The 14,177-nt window shown below is 38.6% G+C and overlaps 1 protein-coding gene across 1 annotated transcript; it reads right to left on the reverse strand.

The window, feature by feature from the left end:
* Window positions 1-281: 281 nt before the first annotated feature.
* On the reverse strand, window positions 282-14,051 carry ATP5PB (ATP synthase peripheral stalk-membrane subunit b). Its single transcript, XM_049880109.1, has 7 exons — window positions 13,918-14,051; window positions 13,603-13,639; window positions 10,630-10,775; window positions 8,643-8,806; window positions 7,969-8,094; window positions 1,818-1,997; window positions 282-696 (listed from the first exon to the last, which is right to left on the reverse strand). Exons 1-7 carry the CDS (start codon window positions 13,955-13,957, stop codon window positions 619-621), a joined length of 771 nt encoding a protein of 256 aa, XP_049736066.1. The 5' UTR covers window positions 13,958-14,051; the 3' UTR covers window positions 282-618.
* Window positions 14,052-14,177: the final 126 nt, after the last annotated feature.

Consider the following 14,177-nt stretch of genomic DNA (forward strand, 5'->3'; position numbering starts at 1 on the left):
GAATTTTCTGATTTATCTGCTAGGTAGTTAAGAATGACTTTATGACACATTGGGTCCATATTTTCTACAGATATACTACTAAAAATATTTTTAAGTCAATGATATGATTTGATATATATTTTAATTATTTAAAGAAAAAACTTAAAATTCTCATAACCTATCAGCCACAGATAGCTCACCACTGAATGGTCACTTAAACCAGGCATCCAATGACGCCTTTTTTACCCATGTAACAAATATAACTGAAGTAATATTTCAGAAAATTATGCAATTTGAAAAGCCTTGTTTCAGTTGTCACTTTATTGCCAGATAGTAGTCAATTACAAATTTAAACTATAATCTGATAACCTTTAGTCAGGCACCAAACTTCATTAAAAACAAATTTGCTTATTCAAAGTGATCATGGAACAACTCAAAATACAGAGCAAGAATAATGAAGAACACCATACTGGCCAACGATTGTGTTTTATTCTCTCAGTATATCAAACTCTAACTTCATTTTTAGTTAAGATAAACTGTAACTTCAGTAGGCAGTAACATACAAAGAACGATTTTGTCACATAGACTATTTTCCATTTAGTCGACTGTTTCTAGCTGTCTCAATTGGGACAGATATATTTACATAACTGGCTGTGCCTGAGCCTTCTTTGCGAGCAGCTTTAGATCTTCAATGCACTTGGCAATTGTCTCCTTTTCCTATGACCAAGGAAAGAGAAAGCTGGTTAGACCTTACCAAAACATGAAAGGTATAGACACCATAATTCTAATGGGTATCTCCTACAGGACCGAATCTCAAGATAAAGTCCTGATTTAATATGATAAACTACTAGAAGATTTAGAAATAAAGTTGTTTATTTAATACAGGAGAGATGCAATCTATTTTAAACAATTCAGGGGATTAATTAAAATGCTCTGGCTCATACTTTTAAAAGTGAAATCTGTATAGTTTGAGGGCAGGTATTTCTGGCACCATTTACCACTGATGTTGGCTTGCACAGCTCGTAGCTACTTGAAAAAGAGCAACCCAACACTAGTAAGACTGAAATGTTAGAAAGTATAGAAATTTTAGCCTCTTCTCTATACTTTTATTTTCCAAGTTTCTCAAATAAGCACGTTTATTTTTTATGTAAAAGAGGATTTATTTTTAAAAAAGTAAATAAAAACAATACACCAAGCTTTAATAGATCCAGTTTTTCCAGTTCTGTATGATTATGGGAGCCCTGCTGGCGCAGTGGTTAAGAGCTCAGCTGCTAACCAAAAGGCTAGCAGTTCGAATCCACCAGCTACCCCTTCAAAACCCTATGGGGCAGTTATACTCTGTCCTATAGGGTCGCTGTGAGTCAGAATCGACTTGATGACAATGGGTTTGGTTTTGGTATGATTATGTGGAAAAATGATCAAAAACGTTTAAATATTCTATATACGTGGGGAGGGAAGAGGAAATGGAATGAAAATCATGGAAGTAGGAAACAGAATGAGCTTAGAAATAGCTTTGTCCAGTCTCTGTGTTTTACAGAGAAATTAAATACGTTGACTAATGTTACCCTAATATTGAACTTGAACACAGGTCTCCCACAACCAATGCTCTCAATGATCTTTCCACTGTTTCTGACCTATGACGTGAGGGGACCTTTGTAACCAAACTTGGAGGAAGGAGGAAAGCCACCATGGTAGTTGTGTGGCATCTGCTAGCTTACCATGTTCCAGGAAAATGAACAGACAGCAGGGTCACTTGCTGTTTCTACGCTAAAGCCTCTTTGCTAGAGGCTTTTCAGAGAAGTATCAGTACAACTACAGAAGTTACAGGCTTCACGTACCTGCTGTGCAGAGATACTCTGCACCACCTTCTTCTCCAACCAGTTTATCATGTGCTCTTGTTCCTTTCGACGCATCATATTCTGCACAGAGATGTGATAGTCCAGGCGATTCTTTACCTCCCTGTATACTGTGTGCAGCCGTTCCCGGTAAGCAACCTCAAAGGCCATAGCAATGTTATTCTGGTGTAAAATTAAGAAAGGATAGATATTGTTCGCATACGTGAAGGATCCCTTCTGCTCTGAGGATTCTGCCAGTTAGAACGTTCCACACTCTCTCATATTTTACACAAAATTATTTCATTTGCTATGAATAGGTAGGAAACCCTGGTGGCGTAGTGGTTAAGTGCTACAGCTGCTAACCAAGAGGCCTGCGGTTCGAACCCGCCAGGCGCTCCTCGGAAACTCTATCGGGCAGTTCTACTCCGTCCTGTAGGGTTGCTGTGAGTCGGAATCAACTCGATGGCAATGGGTATGTGTGTGTATGAATAGGTAACACATGTACTGGTAAAAAGAATTGTAACAGCATGTGATAAAACTGTATGTAAAAATTTATGCAGTAAACAGTAAGTTTCCCCTAGGCCCTTACAGGCTACATTATTACCATCTTGCTGCATTTTTTCCTTCCTCCCAGAAATATTTAATGAATAAGATCTATACATATGTACACATATCCATCACTTTTATTTCTGATTAGTAGAGACAGATCCACTTACACTTTTAAAGTTACACTGGATTCCACTGTATTCATGTTTCAAAATTTAACCAAGCTCTAGACTAGGTTGCTTCCTCTTTATTTTAAATACAAACAATGCTGCGATACATCATTGTATGTATCTTTGCACTTGTGTGTGAATACCTGCTGAGTCAAATACTAGGTAACATATGTTGAGTATCTACTATTTCTAAACTCCTCGTACTATGTCAATTCAATTTTACACCACCACCACAGGGTAGTTACTATTATCATACCTATTTTATAACAAGAGAACTAAAGCAGAGAAGTCAAGGAAATTGCCCAAGGTTACAAGCTAATAAACTGTGAAGCCGGATCTGAATATGCAGGCACTCAGGCTACAGAGCCCATGCTCTTAAAGATCAAGAGGGCATTACATTTTAAGTTGTGATAAACACTCCTCAGTTTCACAGAGATGTTGTGCAATTTATTCTGCTACGAGCAACATGAATACCTGTTTCTCCAAACCCTTGCTAATCTGATACATGAAAAAAACAATCGCATCAATTTTGTCACGATTATCTAAGGAGCAAATTTACATATTTAAAAGAAAGCTGTAGCTACTTTTTTCTCTATGAACTGTCTGTATTTTTTGCCTATTTTTCCACTGGGATGCCAGTTGCTCCTACTGATTTGTAAAATCTTTTACATTAAGGTAACTACCCCTTTTTGCCACATGGAATGCGTGAATTATTCCCAGTTTGTCGGCTGTCTTTTAACTGTTTATGGTATTTTTTACATGTACAAAATTTAAATTTACATGAGATCAATTTAACAATCTTTCCTCTTAAAGATTCTGGATTTTGTTTTTATTAGAAGGCTTTCCCAATTCTAAAAATATTTAAAAATTTTAATTGTTCTGTTTTTCTCTTATGGTTTCATTTTTTTATTTAAAGTTCTTTACTTCAGCTTAAATTTACTGACATGAAGCGAAAGTCAGGAAATCAATTTTATATCCACAGATCTAGTCATTTATCTCTATAAAACCCCCGATGCTATCAAGTCAATTCTGACTTGCAGCAACCCTATAGGACAGAGCAGAACTCCCCCATAGGGTTTCCAAGGAGTGGCTGGTGGATTTGAACAGCCGACCTTCTGGGTAACAGCTGAGGTCTTAACCACTGCACCACCAGGGCTTCATTTGTCTGTACTATGTATTAAATAATCCATCCTTCCCCCTCTAAGATGAAAATTCCATCTATCTAAATAAAATTCTTTTGCAGTACAGATGGTTAATACACTTGGTTGCTAACCAAAAGGTTAGAGGCTCGAGTCTGCCCAGAGGCTCCTGGAGATCTGCCTCAGAAAAATCAGCCACTGAAAATCCTATGGAGCATAGTTCTACTCTGACACACATGAGGTCGCCATGAGTTATAATTGACTTGACAGCAACTGTTGTTTTTAAATGTATTTAGGTCTATCTCTAGACCCTTTCATTTGCTCTGTCAACTTGACTTCTATTTATATGCTGTATTATACTATTTTAAGTTCCTTTTAATTGGTCAGGGCCCTGGTAGCACAGTGGTTAAGAGCTTGGCTGCTAACCAAAAGGCCAGAAGTTTCAATCCACCAGCTGCTCCTTGGAAACCCTATGGGGCAGTTCTACTCTTTCCTATAGGGTCGCTGTGAGTCAGAACTGACTCAATGGCATCAGGCTTTGGGTTTGTCTAAATTCCACCTGACCCCCAACCCAATTCCTATTAGTATTTTTTCTATGAACATGTTACATTTACAGATACAAATACAGAGAACTGACATCTTTATAATACCAACTTTACCAATTTAAGAAGAAGGTTCTTAGACCTTTGCACCTCATGAGCAGTTTACATTTTTCAAAACACAGAGACTGTACATCTCCAGTTCAGTTTATACCTAGGCATCTTTTCTTACATGGTACGTCGTCTTCTAGTGTATTTTCTGATTGCCATTTATATACTACTAACACAGTATACGGTTTGTATACTACTGTTTGTATACAGAATCTACTGATTTTGTTTATTACATATTTGTACCTTGACACCTTATTGAATTTGCTTATTGTGTTAAGACTTACATTGATTGTTTTAGATTTTCCGGGTATACAATTAGGTAATCTGTAAATAAGGATAACTTCACCTTTTCTTTTCTAATGTTTATACTTTTTTTTCTCTTCTGTAATTACATTAGCTACTACTTCCAGAATAATATTGAATTAATGATGGTGATAGGGCTATTACTATGTTCTTGTCTTTAATGACAATGCTTATAAGTCTGCCCATTAAATATGATGGCTTGAGATATTAACCTCAAGTAGGTCCTTAGTACTGCTCAATACATTTTCGTTCATTCACTCTTTGGCTCTTCCAGATGATTATTTCATGCTTTCTCCTCAAACCTCTAAGATCTTCTTGACTACCTTCACTGTCACTGAATGACCTTGCTTCCTATATCATTGAGAAAAAGTAAGCAATAAGAAACGCCACATAAACCAATCTACCTGAATTCGTACCCATATATCTTGCCTTTCTGTAACTATGGCTGAACCATCTATGCTCCTGAAGCCAACTCCTCCACCTGTGCATTAGATTCCAGGCCTGATGGTCTATTCAGGGACAACACTCCAATAGTTTTTTTTCCTCTTTGCTATATAATCTTTTTCTCTCTCTACTAACTTCTATCAGATGTTCCATGTCATTGTAATTTCCATCTTTTAAAAAAAAATCTCTTGATTCCTACATTCTCTTCTTCTTATCTACTGGCTACTTTCTCTGCTCACAATTATAATGAAACTCCTCGATAGAGCTGTCTATACCAATGAGCAACATCATGATAAACGCAGAAAAGATTGAAGTTGTCAAGGATTTCATTTTATTTGGACCCATAGAAGCAGCAGTCAAGAAATCAAAAGATGCATTGCATTGTGTAAATCTGCTGCAAAGGACCCCTTTAAAGTGTTGAAAAGCAAAGATGTCACCTTGAAGAGTAAGGTACGCCTCACCCACTCAATCCCATCATATGCACGTGAGAACTGGGAAATGAATATTGAATATAACATGGACTGCCAAAAGAACAAACAAATCTGTCTGGGAGGAAGTACAACCAGACTGCTCCTTAGAAGCAAGGATGGCGAGACTGCATCTTACATACTTTGGAAGTGTTGTCAGGAGGGATCAGTCCCTGGAAAAGGACATCATGCTTGGCAAAGTACAGGGTCAGCGGGAAAGAGGAAGACCCTCAATGAGGTGAATTGACACAGTGGCTGCAACAATGAGCTCAAGCATGATTGTAAGGATGGGGAGGACGGGGCAGTGTTTCATTCTGTTGTGCACAGGGTCGCTATGAGTTGGAACTGACTCAACGGCACCTAACAACAACAACAACAACATACTGATTTCAACTTCCTCCCTCTTATTTTCTCTTCAACCTACTCTAATCACTCCACTAAAATGGCCCCAACCTCCATGTTGCTAAATCCTATAGGGAACTCTGAGGCCCTTTATTACTCAACCACTAGTAGGGCAAGCATAAACTGAAATAGTCCCAGCTTTTGCCTGTTTTCCTGGTGTTCCAGCCTCACGGCTTTTACATGCCACTTGTAAGCTCATGAGTCCAAAATTACTAGCTCCAACTTGGAATTCTCCCCATCAACTCCAGAGTTATTATCCGGTGGCCTATTTAACACTTCTACTTGGCTAACAGATGGTCGCCTCAAAGCGACGCCTACAAAAATGAAAGCTCATCTCAACGGGATGCTCCTTCTAGAGATCATCTCACTCCTCTGCTTAAAAGCCTCCCGTGGCTTTCCCCCTCGGTACAAGTCAGAGCCAAAGTCCTTACAAAAGCCAGCTACGGCCTCACACGATCTGCATCCTGGGAAGCCTGCTACCTCTCTTCCTTTTATTCTTCCCCCACTCGGACTACGTCAGCTATGTTGGCCTTGTTCTCCTTGACTATACCAGGTAAGCTTTCAGGTTTATAGTCCTTACAACTGTTCTCTCTGCCTGGAACACTTTTTCTCAGAAATCCACATAGCTCGCTCTATCGCTTCTTTCCAGTCTCTGCTCAAATACTCTAACTGCCCTATAAAAATAATTCCCTCCTTTGGCAAACTCTTTTCTTTTAACACTACCTTATTGTTCTACAGAGCATTTATTACCATCTGATACATACATCTGCTCAATTATTTTCCATTCTCCTTATCTAGAAAGTAGGCCAATGTAGTAGGGACTGTTTCTGCTATGTTCCCAGGACCCTGCATTGATCAGTTGGACACACTGGAGGAAGCTCAATAAATACCCGTTAAAAAAATATTTCTTAAATAAATAAAAAGTTAAACAACTATTATTTGATGTTTATGAGAAAGCTACATCTTCCAATTTGGTTAAAAAAAAAGAAAGGCCAGAACGTGTGTGTGTGTATGTATCATTCTCTCGCCGTAACCTAAATGAATACGTAATAAAAGAGATTTTTAAATATTCTGAAAATTTGAAACATGCATGCACTTAAGAACCTTTAAGCATCCTGTTAAAACAACATAGGCCCTTGGATAGCCCCCATCAGAGGTTCTGATTCCAAAGGTCTTTGCATGGGTCCAAAAACTGTACCCAAGCTGATTCTGATGCAAGTGGTACAGAGGCCACACAGAAATACTGCCCCAGATTCTTAATATTTCAGATACCTACTCTCCCTTAGTATCTCATTTCTCTTTTCATAGGTGCTCCTATAATTCTAATATAAGGATATCTCACTTTAAATATCAGGCATATAAAGTAGCAGTCTCAAAATAAATAATGACAGGATAATTGAATATATTCCTTTTGTTTTGAAACTCAATATTTTACAACTAATTATGCTGTGATCATGGTGAAAAGCTCTATTAGTATCTGAATTTGTCTGCTTTGTGAATCTGGAATCTAAGATATCAGGTTTTCTTAAATCGAGTTTGTTGTTTATAGCAAGCTGTATTTCACCTATGGCCTTTCTTAGAGTATACCATTTTAAAATCAACTATAACTTATTAGGACCTCTAGTAGCACAGTGGTTAGGAGCTCAGCTACTAACCAAAACGTCAGCAGTCTGAATCCACCAGCTGCTCCTTGGAAACCCTGTGGGGCAGTTCTACTCTCTCCTGTAGGGTCGCGGCTATGAGTTGGATTCGACTAGATGGCAACAAGTTATTGGTTATAACTTATTATTTTCCTTTGTGTGGATCTAAAAGGTGTTCTTCTGTAACTTCTACTGTTTCTAATTTTAGATTAATAATTACTTTTCCATTTGGCAGTTCTTAGATGTCTAAATAGCAAGCCCTCACCCAAATCTTAACTTTTCTAAATAGCATATGCTCAGTCTATTCAACCAACCCTTAAAAAGAGAATCTACATTTCTGTTTTAAATGTATAAATGAGTAATTCATTCTCCTCAGGAACTTCTGAAACCTACCCTCTGCACATCAAAAAGGTAATGGCGTTTCTGAACCACTGCCTGCTTTTCCTTCTCGAAATCAATCCCATCCTCGGCGTATTTGATGCAAGACTGCTTAAATTCTTCTAGCCTGGCAATTTTTTCCTGCAATTATGATATTTACAACAAAGATCAGTAAAAGCATCGAGTAATAAAAACATATTCATTTTATACTTCCTCAAAATTTTATCCCTCATTTATAAAAACACCCACAAAGAAATATACACACGTTTAAGGACAAATGCACAAATCCTTAAAGTCTCCCAGGAGACAAAAAAAAAAAAAAAAAAAAAGCCAGGATTTAAAACCAACCAAGCCAGGCCGAAAAGGAATTAAGGACTTGGGTAAAAAAATACAAATAATGACCGTTAAGAACTGCCCACCAGGTTTCTAGTGGGGCTTCAGCCTGATGCCTAGCCCTTCTAGCTATGTGATATCTTCTTGAATAGATAAAACTATGGAAAGGCTGATGAAAGTTTGGTAGATTAAAAAAAAATTACCTCAAATGAGTAGCTAACATCGACACTTACAATTTTAATAGTCAAATACTTTTCCCCTAATACTCATATCATAAATAACACTTGAAGGCCTTGCTGTTTCTGCTAGTCTAAAATCAGGAGGAAAAAAAGACAAAAGGACTTTATGGTTCTTACCTCACTGAGTTTATCGGCAAATTGTCCAATAACGGCACCATATTTTTTAACTGCATAGATGACCAACACTGCTAGTGCTGCGCCAGAGACGGTCTCTGAGGTAATCACATATATTTCTTTGGACAGGAAATACAAGATCAGCCCAGTTCCAAGCACGTAGGGTCCTAAAAAAAAGTTCTTTTTTGAATGAATATGCTATGCCTAAAAGGACAAAACAGATGTTGCTGCATTTGGTTAGTTAAGGCAAAGTTAAGCAACAATTTAAAATAATCAGATTCAAAAACAAAACACTAAATTAAACAGTATGGCAGAGTTGAAAGAACAAGGGTCTGGACTCAGGGAAAATGAACATTGTGACTCGGCAACTTATTAGGAATAGAGCAATTAAATAATCTCTGAGCTCGGTTTCTCATCTGTAAAATGGGGTTGATGAAATTGAGAACTACTATAAGTAGAGTGCATAGCACAACTGCCCAACAAACAGGAACTACTCCACAAAGATGACAGGTTACTTTCTTAAGTCATATGCCCAGCAAAATATACTATTTATTGAATGGGAACATTGTACGAGATAAAATCTTATCCATCCTGGTCTATTTTTATTTAATAACAACCTGATGCTGGAAATAAGCAAAAAAAAAAAAAAACTACAAAGTAGTATGTACATAAAAGGAAAAGTTAAAGTGCCAGAACTCTCAACTTCTAACACCTAAATAGAATGTTTCAAACATGGCTTTCTTTAACCATGCCATGAGTTCTGAAAAGACACAAACCATGATTTACATTCCTTTAGGATTTTCCTCTGTGCCTCACAAGATGTTAGGTGGGGACAGAACTGCCCTATAGGGCAGTATTTTACTGTGTTTCTGAAGAAGACTTGTAACAAAGATGTCAGTATATATCAACAGAATAAAAGTGGTTCAAATATATTTTACCCAGTTTCCCATATTAAGTCTCAACAGTTCTTTTTAAAGTGCCTTTAATGTAAAAACTAAATCAGTATTTTAGGTTTACAGAAAAAATTGTGCAGTTAGTACAGAGTTCCCATAAATATCTAAATTTTAAACATGAATTTGCAAAAAGGGCCGATCATATGTAACTTTTTTTTTAACCACCTACAGAGATCTGAAAACACTAACGTTCCTTGCAATTTCAGTTAGGGAAATGCTACTGTAGGTCATATCAGAGTTAAAAAAGAAAAAAAAACCATTGGTTTCCAATGGTCCATGGTCATATCAATATTTGGCTATAACAAGGCAACATGTGTAGCAGGAAGAACTCTAAACTTAGTCAGAGGACCTGGGCTCAAGTTCAGCTCAGCCACTAAAGAGATAATATGTCTCTGCAAATTCTTCTCTAGTTTTTTTGGGTAATAAAAATGTCTTCAAAGGGCTGTTACAGGATTAAATAACATAAATGAAAGCGTATAGCATTATAAAACTGTTATCAGAAGAAAAAAAAAGAAAAAAAAACACCTATTAGGAGGGAAAAACTGATAAAAATTGTACAATTTCTGTTTTCATGTTTAAGTATACAAATAGTCTCTACTGTCTTATCTGACTTTATTTTTATCCATAGCTTTTCCTATTACCTGCCAGTATACTATACAGTTACTCATTTCTTTACTTTCTATATCCTACAGTAGAATGTATGTTCCATGAAGGCAGGCACTTAACTTAGTTTAGACTGTATTCCCACTGCCTAAAACAGTGCCTGGCACATAGTAGGCATTCACTAAATTTGACCATGTCATTCCTCAACAAATGGAAACAACGCTATAAAATTAAGTTAAAATCCCAACCAAATTTAGTTCAAGTTAGAACAGTCTAATCAAGGGTCATATTGAACCGTCTCCACAATTTCCTTTTAAAAACCACTGACTTGATATTTTGTGGACTACGTGGAAGAGTTAAGAGACTACTAAAAACCTAGGTGAATACAGACCATACCATCCAAACATGCTATCAAAGACTGGACAAATGCTCACCTGTGACACCGGTTTTAGGATAAAGCAACTGGAAGAATTCCTCAGGGATCAGCCCAAAGCGAACTTTTCCTCCATATTCAGGAAGAGGTGGTACCGGGGCAAGACTTGGCTGCCCTGTGTGAAAGATCCTTGTTGCCTGTATCACCCTGTAGGTAGCAATTACAAAAGTTTAAAGCCTTTCCTTGAAGAAAACAATGTTTGAACAATTAGAAGAAACACTAAATGCGGATGAAGACAGGGAATATCCCAGTAATTGTTATAATGGAACGAAGAAAGGGGCTAGGAAAAGAAACATTAGGGTCTGATAATTAGCTGTGTGACAAGACCAAATGACTCAATTACAGACATTTAAAGCCTTATGTAATCTTCTATCCAATACTGTAAACCCTTCTATAAGCCTGAGAGTTCATCTGTCTAGCGCTCCATATGTCTGTTATTAACAATGAAGTATACAAAAACACAGACTGTGCAGACTATCTAGGTTCAAATCCTAGACCTGCCACTTGACATCGAGCAAGTAACTTAAGCTTTCATAACCTTGTAGAAAGTAAATAAAATGGGAATAAAGGATATTACCTTATAGGGTTGTTAGGACAGTGCTTGGTATATGGTAAAGTCCTATGTAAGCGGTTACCTATTACATGTCTTCTGTGTTGTGAGTGCCTTAAAAACAAGAACTTTGACCTTTTTGAATATTTCCTATATTGGGGTACTAACCACTATGTGAAACAGGCCTTTTTCAGCACTGGATAGCTCTAATTATAGTCATCTTTAAATTGAGCTGTTATGTACACCCTTGGAACTTCTACCCACAGGTTCTAATTTTGGTTTTCCATAGATGATAACGCTCAGGGTATCTGTGTTAAATATCTCAGTTCCCTGATAATTCTGACTGTCCTCGAGAAGGAGCTCTCAGGTTTTGTTTACAAGAATGGATACACAGCACTGAACATAATAAATGTAGCTTGACCAATTTCTTCATCCTACGAACATTGAGAGCTTGCCATTGCCAGTACTGAGCTTGAGCTACTGTAGTATTATCAGCAGTGATTCGTGAACTATTTTTGTATTAAAGCAGCCTAAGCTTGCATTTTTAGCAGTTACAGCATACTGGTGTCTCTTATCAAGCTTCTGATCAAATAAAATCCCCTCGTCTTTTTCGTATCTGCGATCAAGCTTAGTTTCCTTGACAGTTTTCAGAGGAACAGCAAAAAGGTCAGTAGAGCTAAAGAATGAACTAAAAAAGAGAATGGAAGGAGATAACATCAAAGAGGAAGAATAGAGGTCAATTCATGTTGGGCCTTCTGGGTTATGCTAACTAGTTTGGATTTTAAGTGGTAGGGGAGCTCTAGAGGGTTTTAGGTGGGGGAGTGACATAATCCCTCCAGCTATTCCCTGGGTGGCTCACAAAGTTAAGTGCTCTCAGCTACTAATTTAAAGGCTAGTGGTTTGGACCCACCCAGAAGCACCTCAAAGACAGGACTAATGAGCTGATTCTGAAAGGTCAGTCTTGAAAACCTTATGGAATGGCGTTCTACTCTGCACACACGGGGTCACCATGAGTCAGAATCGACTTGACGGCAACTTTTTTATTTTTTTAACTGTGAGAACTGGCCATAATGGGGGGGGGGGGAAGAATAGAGTCAAAAGCAGCCTAGTTAAGAGACTACTGAAATAGTCTAACAACCCACTGCTGTCAAGTCAATTCCAACTCACAGCGGACCCTATAGGACAGAGCAGAACTGCCCCATTGAGATTCCAAGGAGTGCCTGGTAGATTCGAACTGCCAACCTTCTGGTTAGTCATTGTAGGACTTAACCATTATGCCACTGGGATTTCCTGAAATAGTCTAGGTGAAAGATGATAGTGGTTTTTACTATAACAGAAATGGTCTTTGGAAGTGGTAACAGTCAAAATATAATCTTCAGGAAGAGCTCTGATAATGGATTAGATATGCAGTGTGAAAGAGGGAAATCAGGGATATTTCCTTATATTTTGAATATATAGTTAATATATTACAGTGTTACTACAATTGTTTACATGTCTGTATGGAGTCTTTTCTCTGGTAAGCTGTGAAATTGGAAGCAATCAATTAAAGCCTCATTTCATGTCATACACAAAACTGCAGACAGATTAAAGGCACTCTTTCAAGCCACAGGATGGTGGTTCTAGGACTAAGTTTGGAAGTCAAAAGAGAAATCCCAGAGAAAATTGACATGTTTTATGAAATAATATTAACAGTATCAGCTAACATTTTCTAAAAACATTATGCACCAGGCACTGTTCTTAACAGTTTCACAGGTCTGAAGTCTCTTAATTCTCACAAGCCCATAATGCACTATCTCCATTTTGCAGATAGTAAACGTGCTGCTCAGCAGCTGGTAAGTGGTAAAGGAAGCTAGGTGCACCCTGCTCTTCAAGCCTTGAGCCCTCACTCTAAACCACTAGTTAATAGCTGCCTCCCCTCCTAGAATGTGTGTGCGGTACTTAGCCTTATTTTTCTATCCTTTGTATGTGGGTGGCAAGCTAAATATTTACTTAACGGACGATTTTTGTTAATCTTAAAATCTGGCAGTAAAAAGAACAAGGGAGAAAGACTGAAAGCTGCATGTTTCACTGTTCTATTTATTTAATAAAACTTGTTCTTGGGTCTGTAATCTGGTAACCCTGATTCAGGCAGCAGCAGCTAAGTCTAGCTGAAGGTCACAAGGGAGGGGGCGGGGCTTAAAAGACACCAAAATCACGGTTTCTGGTTTAGTTAGAACACATCACTTATCCTCTTTAAGATATTTGCCATGAGAGGATAAAACGTTCCTGGCACTTACAAGAACAAAAATGTTTGAATGAGCCTTTAAGCGTCCCAAGAGTTACCTGAAGGGTAATTTCTGGTCTAAGGCCAAGAGAGGGAAACCGGGAAGTGAAACCAGGTGATAAAACAAGGACGAAGGGGAGCATTACACTTCTCATACTTACCCTGGACCTATGAAGGCTGCGTTCTTCAGAGAGGAGGCTGCAGATACACAAGGGGCAGATCAGCAAAGTCAAGGTGGATCAGGCTTCCCCGTCCTCCGCCCCCGCGAGGTCCGACCATTACGGCCCTGCACCCTCCTTCTCGTCCCCTCAGATCCCGAATTCCCTCCTGAGCACCACTGATCACTCCTCATTTAGAACCGAGTCTCGCTGAATCTTTCTTCACCCCCTTTTTCCTCCACCTCCCTCACCCGTGACCACTATACCCGCCTCTTTCAAATCACCCTGATGGCCTGGACCAGCGTTTACAACCCTCACCCGCTGTGGCGGCGGCAGAAAGTACCACCCGGGACAACATGGTAAGAAAGGGACCTGCTGCACTCTCAGCGTCCCTGTGACCCCAACGGGAGAGTCTGCCAGCAGAGTAGCAAGATGGCCGCTTGCAAGTATCGCGAGAAGAGAACCTCGCCCCCTCTTTTCCCTCAACTTTTGGCTGGACTCTGTTTCTTCTCGCGAGAACCTGTTACCGGAGGGCGGCAGCCTGAGAGAGGAAGCCATTCTCGCGAGAAGTAGAGTTG

The sequence above is a fragment of the Elephas maximus genome, chromosome 3 (genome assembly GCF_024166365.1).
Source record: "Elephas maximus indicus isolate mEleMax1 chromosome 3, mEleMax1 primary haplotype, whole genome shotgun sequence".
NCBI lineage: Eukaryota > Metazoa > Chordata > Mammalia > Proboscidea > Elephantidae > Elephas > Elephas maximus.

Coding starts and splice junctions, on each gene's coding strand:
- ATP5PB (XM_049880109.1), bottom strand. CDS start 13,957: ATGTTGTCCCGGGTGGTACTTTCTGCCGCCGCCACAGCGG. Junction 10,776..13,602: donor GCAGCCTTCATAGGTCCAGG/GTAAGTATGAGA, acceptor TGCTACCTACAG/GGTGATACAGGCAACAAGGA. Junction 8,095..8,642: donor TTGCCGATAAACTCAGTGAG/GTAAGAACCATA, acceptor TCATAATTGCAG/GAAAAAATTGCCAGGCTAGA.